This window comes from Aethina tumida, chromosome 4 (genome assembly GCF_024364675.1).
Source record: "Aethina tumida isolate Nest 87 chromosome 4, icAetTumi1.1, whole genome shotgun sequence".
NCBI lineage: Eukaryota > Metazoa > Arthropoda > Insecta > Coleoptera > Nitidulidae > Aethina > Aethina tumida.
This window is the reverse complement of record NC_065438.1, coordinates 18,735,686-18,751,898: the sequence shown is the minus strand read 5'-3', so window position 1 is coordinate 18,751,898 and position 16,213 is coordinate 18,735,686. Positions and strand designations below refer to the sequence as shown.

General features: G+C 27.9%; 2 protein-coding genes across 2 annotated transcripts; one reads left to right on the top strand and one right to left on the bottom strand.

Moving 5' to 3' along the window:
- Window positions 1–11,043: 11,043 nt before the first annotated feature.
- LOC126265303 (uncharacterized) lies at window positions 11,044–13,033 on the top strand. Its single transcript, XM_049966278.1, has 7 exons — window positions 11,044–11,418; window positions 11,470–11,607; window positions 11,660–11,886; window positions 11,937–12,002; window positions 12,057–12,534; window positions 12,586–12,615; window positions 12,666–13,033. Exons 1-7 carry the CDS (start codon window positions 11,262–11,264, stop codon window positions 12,782–12,784), a joined length of 1,215 nt encoding a protein of 404 aa, XP_049822235.1. The 5' UTR covers window positions 11,044–11,261; the 3' UTR covers window positions 12,785–13,033.
- Window positions 13,034–13,488: 455 nt separating this feature from the next.
- LOC109605998 (probable ATP-dependent RNA helicase DDX23) lies at window positions 13,489–16,193 on the bottom strand. The gene is made up of 4 exons (XM_020022588.2): window positions 15,640–16,193; window positions 15,214–15,585; window positions 13,810–15,160; window positions 13,489–13,756 (listed from the first exon to the last, which is right to left on the bottom strand). Exons 1-4 carry the CDS (start codon window positions 16,051–16,053, stop codon window positions 13,539–13,541), a joined length of 2,355 nt encoding a protein of 784 aa, XP_019878147.2. The 5' UTR covers window positions 16,054–16,193; the 3' UTR covers window positions 13,489–13,538.
- Between the last annotated feature and the right edge of the window lie 20 nt (window positions 16,194–16,213).

Sequence of the window (16,213 nt, the reverse complement as noted above, 5' to 3'; positions counted from 1 at the left end):
AATATTAAGAATCGGAAAAGAGGAATTTACTATTTTAGTACATGATAATTAGAATTAAATTTATTTTTTACACTGTATTCGTTATTTGAAGGCTTTTTTATACTCCTTCTAATTATGATACATTTTTTTAGAATGTACTTAGAACATTTATGGGTTGATGCACCACAAGAATATGACAAAATTAAGTATTTGGCAAAAATGGGTTGATTAGAACAATTGTCGCTGGTGTGGACATTGAGTTGAAGCTGGTGAATCTAAAAGAACAGTACTTAACAAAAGTCTTAACCCAAGAAAGGTATGGTATATTGTATCTAGAATTTTACATATTGACTATTTATCAAAAGGTCAAACGATGCAAAACAGTACATGTAAATTGACCAATTTCTTGAAAAAGTTACTCAAAGGAATTTCTTTAATCCATAGAAAAGGCATTCCACCTCTTCATCACTATGTAAGTCTACATGATTCAAAGGAATCTTCAAAATGTTAAACGAGAAGAACCAGATGGTCCAGATATTCTTTTTGTTGATTAGAACAATTGTCGCTGATGTGGACATTGAGTTGAAGCTGGCGAACCTCAAAGTACAAAACTTAACAAGAGTCTTAACCCAATAAAGGTGTGGTAGATTGCATCTAGAATTTTACATATTGACTATCCCTCAGAAGGTCAAACAATGCAAAACAGTACATGTAAATTGACTAGTTTTTTTGACAAAGTTAGTTAAAGGAATTTCTTCAATCCATAGAAAAGGCATTCCACCTCTTCATCACAATGTAAGTCTACATGATTCAAAGGAATTTCCAAAATGTTAAACAAAAAGAACCAGATGGTCCAGATATCCTTTTTGTCGATTGGAACAATTGTCGCTGATGTGAACAGTGAGTTGAAGCTGGCGAACTTCAAAGTTCAAAACTTAACAAAAGTCTTAACCCAAGAAAGGTATGGTAGATTGCATCTAGAATTTTACATATTGACTTTCTATCAGAAGGTCAAAGAATGCAAGACAGTACAAGTAAATTAACTAGTTTCTTGAAAAAGTTACTCAAAGGAATTTCTTTAATTCAAAGAAAAGGCATTCCACCTCTTCATCACAATGTAACTCTACATGATTCAAAGGAATCTCCAAAATGTTAAACGAGATGAACCAGATAATCCATATATTCTTTTTATTAATTAGAACAATTGTCGCTGATGTGGACATTGAGTTGAAGCTGGCGAACCTCAAAGTACAAAACTTAACAAAAGTCTTAACCCAATAAAGGTGTGGTAGATTGCATCTAGAATTTTACATATTGGCTATCCCTCAGAAGGTCAAACAATGCAAAACAGAACGTGTAAATTGACTAGTTTCTTGAAAAAGTTACTTAAAGGAATTTCTTTAATCCATAGAAAAGGCATTCCACCTCTTCATCACAATGTAAGTCTACATGATTCAAAGGAATCTCCAAAATGTTGGAAGCACAAATTCTAATTTGTTTAGACATTTTATTTTTATATTTTTCGAATTTCTTAATCAATATTTCCATATTTTTATTTGTTAGTTTATAGTTATAACTTACAGGATAACTGTTAAGTTAATTTAATTGCGTTAAGTCCCCATATAACAGTTGTTCAAAAGGATTATCTCCTGTAAATTTCAGGATATCTTTACAGTGGTCGTATGGTGGGGCAAATCTTCGTGCACACGTGATTGGGAGTGAGAAAATGTGTTTTATAACGAATTACATTGCGGGCTTACGACTGCACCACCATAACTTAATTATAACCACAATAATTGCTTTATAATTGCCAAGTTGTGAAACCACTAATGCAATTAAATGTGCCCCTTAATTAAATTAGCGATGCGATTTGTATGAGGTGGTTTCGCAATGCCGCTTCTCATGTGTCTCGAACTATTTCAAGTGCATCTGGATGATCTTAAACCTTCGCGGATTTTAATGAGCAACCACGTCACAGATGCGAAATTAGTTTTATTACAAAATAAATCCACACATTCCTTCCTATATATAAATTAGTGCGACTTTATATAACCGTCATGTTTAATCGTGAATAAAATTTACGGTGTCGATTTTTACCCAGTTGCGAAAGGATTCCGGTTGTAAACGCCATATTTCGGCCTTGGTGTTTATATTAACAATAAACAATGTCAGCTCGCTGGTGTCTTTCATTAAGACGACGCATTTGGGCAGCGAACTGGTCTAATTATAGACTCATTCATGGGATTATTCGGCAAATTTGTTTGTTTGCTTTTGGTTGATATTTTAAATAGACCAGTGCACACGGTCCTTTCGTCCGTTTCGGACTTGCACCCGCTAGTTTTTGTGCTAATCGAAAGATTAACATATTAGGTATATCAAAATTTTTCTTTAAATATATTTTATTCAACAAAATAATGTTTAATAATAATATAATCATTAATAGAGAAAATAGTACTAAAGAAAATACATTATAAGAATTAAAAACCTACTACACTAAACTAAACCAAATTAATAGACTTAATAAAATTTCTTGCAAAGCGTAAAGCTTCTTTAAGGTCAAACTTATATACATATCTCATTGTGCATTTTACTCAAAATTTTAGAAAGTTGGTATATACACTATAGTTCATATGTAGAGCAACAAACAACTTAATTATTTCATTAAAAAACGATTGTTTTTAATTTTAATTGATTTTTTAATTATTAAGTGACTAAAAAAATAAAATATCTAAACAATTTGTGAATAGAAAAAAATATAATATCAATTTTCCAAAATTGTAACCTATTGAATATTTGTTAAAAATTAGCAGTCAATCAAAATAAGACAAAAATATTATTTTTTTTTTTTCAAATAATAATTAAATGTTTAAATTTGTTTTTAAAAATATTAGAAAAAACTGCTTTAATTAATATTAAATTTTAATTGATATAAAGAAAAAAAATTCACAATATAAAAAATTGAAATGTAAAAATTATAAAAGTAAAAATTGGAGAAATTAAATAAAATAAATTTGAAAATTAAAAAGTCCAAAAATTCATTTAAATATTTAAGGAAAAATAACAATCAAAACAAGTCAAATTTATTAATTGAAAATATTATGAGAATACTAAACGAACTGAGTTTTTTCAACTACTAATTAAATATATAAATATTTTTAAAAACATTAAAAAAGACTAATTTGACTAACAATAAATTTTAATTGATATGAAGAAAAAAAATTAATATAAAATAAAATAAAAATACGTAAAAATTATAAAAGTAAAAATATGGAAAAATTAAATAAAATAAATTTGAAAATATATAAAATAAAAAGTTTAAATTTCCAAAAATTTAAGGTATTGAATATTTAATAAAAAATAGTAGTCAAAATTATTAATTAAAAATATTATGAGAAAAATAAACAAACTGACATTTTTTAAATATACATATTTAAATATTTTTAAAATACATTGTTTTGATTAACATTAAATTTTAATTGAAATGAAGAAAAAATTGTTCCTAATATGAAAAACTGGAGCTGTAAAAAATAAGTAAATATTGTAAAACTAAAAAATTGAAATTTTTCAATTAAATATTTAAATATTTTAATAAATAGTAAATAAAAATATATATTATAAGTTAAAATAAGTCAAAATTATTAATTGAAAATATTATGAAAAAACTAAACAAACTGAAAATTTTTAAATAATAATTAAATATTTAAACATTTTTAAAAACATTGAAAAATGTTTTGATTAACATTAAATTTTAATTGTTATGAAGAAAAAAATTCACAATATTTAAAAACTGGAAAAATTATAAAAATAAAAATATAGAAAAATTAAATAAAATAATTTTGAAAAATATAAAAACTAAAAAATTCGAAAATTTAGGACATTAAATATTTAATAAAAAATAGCAATCAAAATAAGTCACAATTTTTAAATTGAAAATATTATAAGAAAACTAAACGAACTGAAATTTTTCAAAAATTAATATTTAAATATTTTTAAACTGCTTTGTTTAACATTAAATTTTAATAATTTAAAGAAAAAACATTCCCAATGTAAAATCTAGAGATGTAAAATATGTAAAAATTATAAAAGTAAAAATATGGGAAAATTAAATAAAATAATTTTCATAATTAATATTTAACAATAAAAAGTCTAAATTTCCAAAAATTTAAGATATTGAATATATAATAGTAAATGAAAATGTACATTGCCAATCAAAATAAGTCAAAATTATTAAATTGAAAATATTATGAGAAAACTAAACAAACTAAAATTTTTGAAATAATGACTGAATACATAATATTTTTAAAAACATTGAAAAAAATACCAATATAAAAAACTGGATTTGTAAAATAACTAAAATTTATAAAATAAAAACAAGAAAAAATTAAATTATCAAAAATAATTTTGAAAAATATAAAAAATAAAATGTTGATATTTTCAAAAATTTGATATATTGAATATTTAATAAAAAATAGTGAATAAATTGTCAATTAAAATTACCAAGTAATGAAAATTGTTATAATAAAGCTAAACAAACTGAATATTTAAATACCTTTAAATATATTGAAAAAAACTGCATTAAATCTTTAATGATATGAAGAAAATATTGCTTAAAAATAAAAAACTAAAGCTATAGTGTAATTAAAAATTGCAATTTAATTATATGATAAATTAAAATGTCCAGAAATTTATTATTTTATTAAATATAAAATTAAAATGAATACAAAATTGTAAAGTTGTTAATCTAAACAAGTCAAAATTGGTAAATAACTCCAATATTATGATAAACCTAAACAAATATAAATGTTTAATATTTAATATTCACTGATAAAAAAAAAAAACTGTTTTAAAGTTATATTTTATTTGATAGAAAGAAAAAAATGCTTCCAATACAAAAACTGAATTTATAATAATAGTAAACACTGTAAAAAAATATTTTGAAACAACAACAAGATTTTCTGAGCAAGTAATTGCGTATTAACAAAGATTCATCTCATCATACGATTTCAAGGATATCCTGCAACTTTTAAGCTGTAATCCTCGGAACGATTGTTAAAAGAAGACATAATGCAGTCGTGCAATTTAACGTGCCATCAACGTTCCCTGACAGGGTTGTTTAAATTACGCAAATAGGTCCTTGTTACATGTCAAACATGTTTATTTGTATTGCGTGCGACAAAGGCTTACACAATTTTCCGTTTCGTTCCTTTAATGCGACTTTAAAAGGACGAAAATAACCCGGCACAGTACTGCGTAGTGTCCTTGGAAGGGTTGACTGTAAATGGTATATATCTGTGGCGCAAATATTTGATGTCGTTTAACTTAATTTCAACAAGTCCACGTGCTAGTCAGTAAATGCGCGTTACACGTACCGAAAATATTTATTTTATTATTACGGTCCGTAAAAACGCGCTACAAACAAATAAAAATCGTCGTACCTGCCTTCAACTAAACAAACATTGTTCATTGTTTACGTTTCCGACGCGGCTTCGCATTATTTCAGCTCCCATTCAGTCGGAAGCTGTATCGGTGTCGATGTTTATGTGAAACTATTGGTTTAACCTGCATCGGCACACAAAACAGATATTTATATGCGTCTTTAGATTTTTACACATACACGTATATCTTATCAAGTAAAAGTTATATTTAACTTCAATTGAATAGGTTTTAAAATAATTTTCAATTCCCAAGAAGTGAAGCTGTTTAAATTATCAATTTTAAAGTCTTTCTAAACTCTCAGTAAACAAATACAAGCATTATTGTACACAAATCAAATCAAATTGGATTTTATCCATTTTATTAGTTTTAATATCCTATAGACAATTTTCATTTATTTATTTTGATATTTGCTTTAAAAATATACTTAAATTTTATATTGTTAAACACTCAAAATTATCAAATAATCGAAAATATTAAAACCTTAAATATTATATAATATTATAATATATTAAATATTATATATAAATATTTTGATATATTTTGAAATCAAAATTAATTAATCTGAAAAGTAGTAATTAAAAATTCTATTGTCAAACAAAATAACTCAAATGGTGAAAAAATATTAATAAGAAAATTTCAATATTTCTAAAAATATAAATATTTTTAAAAAAATGTTTGAGATATTAAGTATGAAAAATATCTTTCAAATGTACAAAAAATTATAGTTTATTAATTTTTAAAATTAATGAAAATATAAAATTGGGAGAAAAGTTATATAAAATACTAAAATTTTCAAAGATGCATAAAAATATATAAAATGAAAAATGGTAAATAAAAATTATATTCTCAAACAATCAAAATAATTAAAAATTTTAATGATTACCATTAAATCTTAAATAATGTGTAAAATTGGCTTTCAGTATATAAAATTAAACTTGTAAAATAGTAAAAATTTTATAATAATATTAAAAGCAAGAAAAATTGAATAAAATAGATGTCAAACAAAATAAGTCAGGAACATCAATTAATAGAAAATATTAAAAATCTAAACAAATTTAAAATGGTAAAAAATAATAAGAAGAAATTTTAGAAATTTTAATATTCCTAAAAATATTAAAAAAATGTTTGGTATATTGTAATAGTGAAAGAAACCTTCTAAAAATATAAAAATTATAGTGAATAAATAATTTACAAAATTAATGATGAATTAATTATAAAAATAATTCAAATTTACCCAATCTTTGAAAATATAATGATGAATCTTAACAATTTAAAATTTTTCAAAAATAATTAAAAATTTAAATATTTTTTGAAACATAAAGAAAAACGTTCTTTGATTAACATTAAATCATATATAATTTGAAAGAAAATTGGTTATAATAAGTGATAAAATAAGTAACAATTTGATATAATATTAAAAATAAGAGATATGAAATATTTTTAAATCAATTAAAATATTCAAAATGAAATAAATGTATTAAGTATAAAATAAAAATTTATATTGTTAAACAAAAGTCCAAAATTATCCATTAATGGATAAGAAAAAGTTAAACTAAATTCAAATGATGATTTACAAAATTATTTTTAAATTTGATTGCAATTTTGATTGTCTAGAATGAATTAGCAAATTTTCAATATTTTATTTATTTTGACATTCTGAAAAATAAATAAAAATTTCTCTTGTCGAACAAAATAAGGCAAAATCTTCAAGTAATTAAAAATCTAAACATATTCAAAGACGTAAAAATATGACAAATAAAATATAATTTTAATATTCCTAAAAATATTAAAAAAATATTTGAGATATAATAGTCAAAGAAATCTTCTAATCTGAAAAAATTTTTTGTTCCAATAGAAATTGAAAAAATAAGAAGAAATTTAAAAAATATAAAATGTCGCAATATCCAAAAATTTAAAATATAAAATAGAAAATAATAAATAGTAAAAAAAACATTACTTTGTCAATTAAAATAAGTAAAAATTACCAAATAATCGAAAAAATAATGTTTCAAAAATATTAAAATATTTTTAAAACATTGAACAAAAAATTTCTTTAATTAATAATCTTAAATGATTGTAAATATAGTAAAATGTAAAAAAAATGATAACAGAAAGTAAGGAAAACTGAAAAAATGAAATTCAAAAATTAAAAAAATGACGAAATGTGCAAAAATTTAAAATATTAAATAGAAAATGAAAAATACTGTGATAAAACTAAATAATTTGCAAATTTTAAAAAAATAATGAAAAGTTGAAATAGTTTTTTAAAGAAATTATAAAATAAATGAAGGAAATTAAAAAAAAAATCTAAAATAAGTCTAAACAAATTGAATGTTTAAAAAAACAATTAAATGAAATTTTTTTAAATTAACACATTTTGTAAAATGTACGAAATAAAAAAAACACATTTTTTAAAAATAAAAAAAATCTATAATTCACAATGAACAAATTTTATAATTTCATCTATGTATAGAAAATATTTTAAATGAATTAGGATTTTTTATTTAATTGATTATTTTTTATTTTAATTCTCAAAAATTGTATAAATACTTTTTAAGAATACTTTTTTAGAAAATTTTAAGTTTCTAAGTTTAATTTTTTTAAATATATATTAATATTTTTTTTTTTAATTTTGTAAATTTAAATTAATTATTTTACTTTTTTAATTTACTTTATATTCTTTAATTTTTTAGTTTAATTTTTTTTTTTAATTTTTATTTATTTAATTGGTAACAAGTCAAAAATATTTAACAATAAATATATTAAAATATTTAATACGTATATTGAATTTTGATTAATAAAACAAAAATAAGAACAAATATGTATATCATATTTATTTTTGTAACAAGCTTAAAATAACTGACAATCTGTCAATAAATAAAAACGATCACTCTTCATTCCCACCAAATAAAAACTATTGAGGGCCATTAACCAATAAAATTCAATAATCCTTAGTCCAACTAGTCGAACAGAATTATTAAACCATCATTCGTCATCATCTGTGTGGTACGTCAATACTGAATAACTGATTCGTTGAACATGCACGATAGTTCATAAAACATTTACCTAAGCCAACGTGGGCGGATTCACCACGCTCGAAGCGGGGGTTGATTTTAATAAATATAGGTCACCGTAATTGTCCTCCACCTTTTCTTTTAATTTACGACAATTAAAAGCGAGGCTGTTCCGTTGATCCTTGACATCCGAAGGATTTGATGCATTTTTAATTGTTGTGTGTTTTGCTTTAACGTGACGTCAGGGTCGCGGACTGTACGACCTTAAAACATTAGGGGTTGTTTTATTTGTGAGCCATAATTAACTCATTAAATTGGTGTAAAAGATAGAAAGAGAATTTTCATTGTATTCAGTAAATTTGGTTATGCAACGAAGGAAAATTGTTCCTTCATGTTTCCAGATAGGTCTGGCTGCGGCTCCGGCTCGGTGAGTAAATTCACGATGGAAACTTTCGAAACGGATAATATATTCAGTGGATGTCGGCCTGAAAGCCATGAAAACACATTAACGATCGAGTCTGGTGCGTTAAGTGTCAGCTAATCGAGCCCGACGTGTCAATTTGCCTCGGTTCCTCTTTTATGGTGGAAAACCACCAGCACCAGTAAAAGTGTGTGTGCTGCGCCCTCCCCTGAATTGATGCCTTTCCGTAGCATTGACCCAGCTGCAGGGTCAAAGTCCAAGCGGATCCCCGTGCGTGTCCTGATTTATTGGCCGTTTTACTTTTTATTGGAATCGTCCGTGACACAACGTGGATGATTCCTCTCTATGTTTCCGGAGACTCCAGGGAATTTCCGATGATATTACTGTATTTTTAGAAGGATGCACCTTGAATGTCTCAACCGCTCGAGCAAACATCATTCTATATTGTAAAATTTTGTCTCGAGTGTGTTGCAACTCACTCTCTCGTGAGAGATTAGAGTGACGCAGAGAAAGACAGCTTTGAGGTATGGTCATCAATGATGAGTCAGGATGTTGTTTGGCCAATATGATGATTAAATGGCGAAGAAGCAAAATCCACAATTTTTTTAAAAGAATATATTGATAAGCTTGGTTCAAAGTTAATGTTCAAAATGTATAATGTGACCCAGCAATACATCCAAGAAATTTAAAATTTCAAATAGCATACTGACACTTAAATGAATCACTGCTTTAATTTTATCAGGTTCTATTGCAATTTTGTAATAATGATTCGAGTTTTACTATTACCACTATTTGAATATGAATATGATTGTTTGGTCAATAGTAATATACTCTGCTATATTAGTGTAAAATGCTGAAAAAAAAATCTTAAATTTTTAAAATATTCAATACGATCAATTTCCATACAATTAAATCCATACAATCAAAATCCATACGATTAAAATCCATACGATCAATTTCCATACGATCATTTTCCATACGATCATTTTCCATATGATCAAAATCCATACGATCAAAATCCATACGATCAAAATCCATACGATAAAATCCATACGATCATTTTCCATACGATTAAAATTCAAATTTCAAATTTTTCATTTTTCATTTTTTATTATTCATTTTTTATTTTTCATTTTTCATTTTTCATTTCGATCATAATTTTAATTTATGCTTAATTGATATAATTTTTATGAAATTAAATTAATAACTTGATTATTTTTAATTTTAATTCTTTATATTTTATAAATACATTTTTAATTTAAAACAATTATTTCAATTTTTTTAACTTTTTTTATTTATTTAGAAATTTTTAAGTTTCTAAACCTAATTTTTTAATTATAAATTAAAATTTTATTAATTCTAATTGTATAATTTTAATTTTACAATGAGTAAATAATGATGAAATGTAACAAATGGATCTACATGTTCTATGTCACTGAGTATATTTAGCAGTTGCACAAAACAATTAATTAAATTATTTGTAGAATCTGAAGCCTTTTGCATACTGATCAGAAGAGTACACTTAAGTAATGAGTATTTTTAGAGTCCAGTAATTATTTTTATGAGTAACAAAACATGTAAAACACATTTTAAGTTAGCGTAGGACAGTAATTAAAGTTATTTAGCTACTTAATTGAAGAAAAAACAGATTTTATTTATTAGTGTGATTATTAAAGTTGGTCATGAGCTTTTTATCACTTGCCAATTATACAGAATTGTTTATCCCACTTTCCAACACAGGAGTGCAGAATTTTACGATACTCCGTCCGTGATATGATCAAAGCCGAAATTAAATTGTATAAAAACATTGAGGTGTTTTCGTTTCCATAAATATGATATTCAAATTGCTGGATTAAAAATTATATCTGTCCCGCCAATAATAGTACTTAGTATGAAATTTCGTTATAAATAGTCAATTTCATCCTAAAAATACGGCCTCGTTGGATTTTGGACAACAATTTTATAAATAGCTAGAAAAATCATTGTTGATGCTAATAATTCGTAATATTATTTATATATGTAATGTACTCTCAAAATATTTTATTAATTGTCCATTTGTATTTTTAGTATGTTTTTAATTAGTCTACCAATTTATTTTTATTTATTTCCGAAAAATATAAACTGTCACGAATAATATTTGTACGATCATGAACTCGATTTTCGGTTTTGCTCGTTATCCGGTAAAAATTTTGTTTACCGCATCCGATGTAAATTAATTAAACAATTTTTTCCTGAAAAAAAAATATTTTACGTAGATTATTTAAGCGGAAAGGAAATTGCTTATCTTCGTGGTTGAATTAAATATAGCTTTCAATTTACAACAAGCTTACAAAATAACCACTGGTATTAATACAAATGTAATAAATATAATGAAAATAAATAAGTACTAATCGCATCCATCTAGCCTAAGGATGCTTTTAATTCTGCTGTTTTATTTGTCTTTGGTGCGAAGTAAAACTTATTTATTAATGGAAAATAAAGAAACGCAGTGTGTTGGTTACATCAAGGACTTAAATTCACTTGCCAATTGGAGAGACATTGCACATCATCTTCTGGGAGGACAAGAACGTAAGTACCTTTATAGTCTTGTTAGCAAATTCGTATGTTTTTATATTTTAGGCTCTGTAAACTTTAAATATGTTCAACTAAATATGACAAGGGCAGTTTATATTGAAAATTCATCCATCATCAATCCGACCGTTTTATTTAAATATGATGAACTGTACGAAGTGCAACATAGCTTTTTGGAGTTTATGGGTAGTTACACTGTGGTCTATAAATTACACTGAGAATAATTTGATGGTTACAGGCTTAAATGAGGAATGTGAATTAACTGAAAATAGACTAGGAAAAAACAAATTTAAAATGTCCATTTTGTCAGAATTGCAATCATATTATTTGATCAATGAAGCTAAAATGTTTAAATATGACTTTACAAATAACACCGAAGAATATAACTGTCTCCAGTTTTACATTTCCTTTTGTCAGAATTGCCGCTTTCACGTTGAAATTCACGAACACAAACTAAGTATTGACGTAATAAGTATTACAATATCAACGACTGGAAGTTAAATAAGTATTTTTAGGTCAACACAATTAATATTAACAATTGCGTTAATCGTATTTTAATGCCTTCAACATACAGATACAACGTGAGTACGAACTGAAAGGTACTATTTCATAATTAATCATTTAAAATGTTTCAGATTCATGAAACGTGGAGGCGCGTGGATATTTGCAGTAAAGAACCATTCAATGAAAATTCCAGATTAATAATAAACACCATTTTTAAAAACAAGGCACTATTCAATTTTAAATTCTGGACATTAACTGACATGATACTATACAAGTCCAATAGCAACGTCAAAACGAATTCTGCAGTTCCTAAAACACCTGAAACGTCTTTTAGTTTCGAAAAAATTCTGTGTGCAAAATTAACAAGAAACGTAAATGATGGCAACAACAAATGTTTTAAAGATAGTTTTTATATAAGCACAATAAATTTAAATATTCAGTGTGGCGTCCAACATATACAATTTCATAATTATTCTTTTATAATAACAATAGTTTCTTGGATTATTGGAGGTGTAGGACTAATTTCATTTTTTGGAACACTTATTTTCACAGTGTTTTATTTGAAATGTAGACTTGGGAAAATAGGAGAACGACCATCAGCAGATGAGGGTAAGTAATCATTTTCTATAAATATAAAATTAATGTCATCATGATTTTTAGCAACAGGAATAGAACTCGAATCTCATAAAGGTAGCAAATTTAAATTTCAGCAATTCGTAGTATTTGATTAATGTTTTTAGTAATAGACCAGCAGTACGCAGAGATTGTCGATATAGTCAACGATGATGAATTCAGTGATTCTGATGATGATGATCATGAATATTGTGTATTATGCCCTAAAGTTGCATTGTGTAAATAGTAAATTTAACTTTTATATTTATTTTCGATGTAATGTAGAAATACTCAGATTTTAATAATAATTCGGAATATTTTAAAGATAGAAAGACAGCTCGTACGAAAATGTTGGAGAAATACCCTCAGACGGGAGTTTTAATCAAAGGCAAAGAACAGCAATCAGAAATTCAGTGACTGTAACCAAAATGATATAATAAATATGTATTGTCTTCTAAAGTTGTATTGTTTTAAAATAAACTAGTTTTAAAACATGTATTTTGTAATTTAGTTTTTTAATATCAATAAGAGAGTAAACTTTTATTAGATATAAAATGTGTTTTTACTGCAGCAATGTGTATTCTGGCGACATCTAGTGAATTAATTAATTACCAATAGTTTCACATTTTGTGATATCTAAGTATTCTCTAATAACAACTGCACTGCGTGTTTTTTGACGAGGATAATTTGAATTTTCTAAATTAAAAATATTTTCAAAATATTTTACTTTTTAAATATTGAACAACTAAATAAATTTTTACATCTAAAAAACACTTATTGTGTATTTGAACACATTTTATTTGGTTCATTATTTAACACCGGAAAATGACTAATAGAAATTGTTTATTAAAAGTTATTTTAATAATATATCTATTACAATATAATACTGATTATTTGGATTAATTTTCTATATGATTTTACTAATTTTTTCAGTAATTAAAATAAAATACCTTATCAATTATATTTTTTTAATCAGGTTAAAGATTTTTTTATAAACTAATCTAAGCAAAAATCATTTCATCTCTGCGTCTCTTGGGCTGGCTTGGCTTGTTCTGGCATTCCGGATGGTTCATTAATTCCGGAGGACAAGTGGATACGGGCGAAGACAAAAGCATCTGTTTCAAATCATAGAAAAGTGCTGAATCCTCGTTTGTGCAGAAACTAACAGCGATACCAGTTTTACCCGCACGACCAGTCCTACCAATACGATGAGTGTAATCTGGAAACAAATGATTGTAAAATATAAACAAATACACAAACAACTGAACGCACCTTCAATAGTTTTGGCCATGTCGTAATTGATGACCATTGAGACGTCTTTGATGTCGATACCTCTTCCAGCGACGTCGGTGGCAACCAAAATATCCTTGGCACCCGATTTAAGGCTGGCCAAGGCGTATTCTCTCTGTTCTTGCCCTTTACCACCGTGCAACGTGCACGCATTGTATCCAAGTTTCTCCAGACCTTTAGCCAGTACGTCTGCACCTTTCTTTTGGTTGACGAAAATAATGACTGGTGGCTCCAAGCCTTTGGACAAATACTCCATGAGCTTCTTTCTCTTGTCGTTCTCGCCCATAATATGAACGATTTGTTCCACCCTTTCCGTGGGTTTACCGATGGAACCGATGTAAACAACCGCTGGACGTCGCAAGTACGTCCGAGCGAGTCTTTCAACAGCCGGAGGCATAGTAGCTGTAAACATCACAGTTTGCCTGTACTTCTTCTTACTGTTATAATTCGCCAACAACAAAGTACTGTCCTCGGCTTCTTCGGTGTCCGGCTTCAAATTGGTCACAGGCATGTACTCCAAAATCTTTTGCACGTCAGGCTCAAAACCCAAATCTATCATACGATCAGCTTCGTCCAATACGATGTAGGTACACTGATTCAATACCAAGTATCTGTTTTCCAGCACGTCAATAAGACGACCGGGTGTAGCGATTACAATCTCGCAACCCATTCTCAATCTAAAACCTTGCTCCTCCCTGCTCAGACCTCCCACAACGACCACAGTCCTTATACCCAAAGGCTGACCAAACTTGACGGTTTCTTCCTCGATTTGCTGCGCCAACTCACGCGTTGGCGCCAAAATAATGGCGTATGGACCCTGATCAGCGTCTTCAGTCCTCTCAATTTTGGGCAAAGATTGAATCCATGACAACAACGGAAACAAGAACGCCAGAGTTTTACCGGAACCAGTCTCGGCGACGCCGATAATGTCTCTGTTCTGCATACCTATTGGAATGGCCTGCCTTTGAATAGGTGTGGGTTCTTTGTAGCCTACTTTCTCCACAATTTCCAACAGCTCCTTTTGAATGCCGGACTCCTTCCAGCTTCTGATCGGGTTGGGTATTTTACCGCCCTTGATGGTGATATTGTAGTCCTCCCTGAAGATACGCCAATCCCTCTCGGTCATCTCGGGAACGTCTTTTTCGGACCAATGTCTGTCGTCCCACAGTTGTTTCTCCTCTTTCCTTCTAACCTTCTTCAGCCTGACCTTTTCTTGCGCTTTTTCGGCGTCAGTTCGTCGCTTTTCCAAGAGTTCACCGTAAAATTTGCTTTGGTCCCGTTTCTGCGCCTTTATGTCTATGCCCGCCAAGTTGCCACGTCCAAAGAATTGAACCTGATAAGTAAAATAATGAGATTTAAGTAAATGTGAGGCTAATAAAATATTACCTGGTGCTTTTCTTTATACAGTGGATTGTAATCTAAGGATGTGTCTTCACCAGCATCCCAGTCAAACACAAACTTTCTGTCATTCAATCTTCTGACCCTCCTCTTCTTTTTGATCAAACCTAAATATCTTTCCTTAATGGCATCAGTTTCTTTTTCTTTATCCTTGTCCTTCTGTTTTAGTTCCTCCTCCTTCTCCCTGTCTCTGGTCCTGCGATAATCCCTGTCATCTTTTCTCATCTCCTCAACTCTTTCTTTGTGCATGGATTCTACAATTTTTTTCTCCACATCACGTTGCTTCCTTTGCTTCTCAACCTCTTCTTGGCGACGTTTTAGGGCTTCTGCGGCTCTTTGCTCTTTTGTCAAAAACACAGGCTAAAACAACAACAAAAATAAAAACATTTTTATAAACTAATAGTGATTTTTTACCTTGCTTTTGGCTGCTTCCTCCGCCTTCTTTTTAGCAAGCAATTCTTCTAGAGACAGAGGCTCTTTTTTGGGCTCCGCCTTAACTTCTGGCTTCACCTCAACTTTCACCTTGTTCTCTGTAGGCTCAGGAGTGGGTGACTTCTTCTTAACATCTTTATTGGGTCTCTTATCCTTTTCGTCCTTCCTCTCTGGTCTCTCATCTTTCTTATCTCTATCTGACTTCACTGGTTTATCACGTTCGGACCTGTATTTACTGATCTCCGCCTTGTCCTTTTCCCTGGAACGTGACCTATGTCTTTTGTGTCCTCTGTCTTTACTTCTGGATCTTGATCTCTTCAATCGCTTGTCCCTGTCCTTATCAGTCCTATCACTTCTCTCCCTGCTTCTTGACCTACGTTTTTTATCACCCGCCATTGTTTGGTTTAAGTAATTGTTATTTGTCTCTCAACGTACACTTTTAAAAATAAATAAAATCACGTTTGTTGATATTTTATGAACTTAACCTCACTAACGTTTACTGACGTTTTGTAAATGAAAATACTTGCATAGAGGTCGCCGCATTAAATCTAGAAAA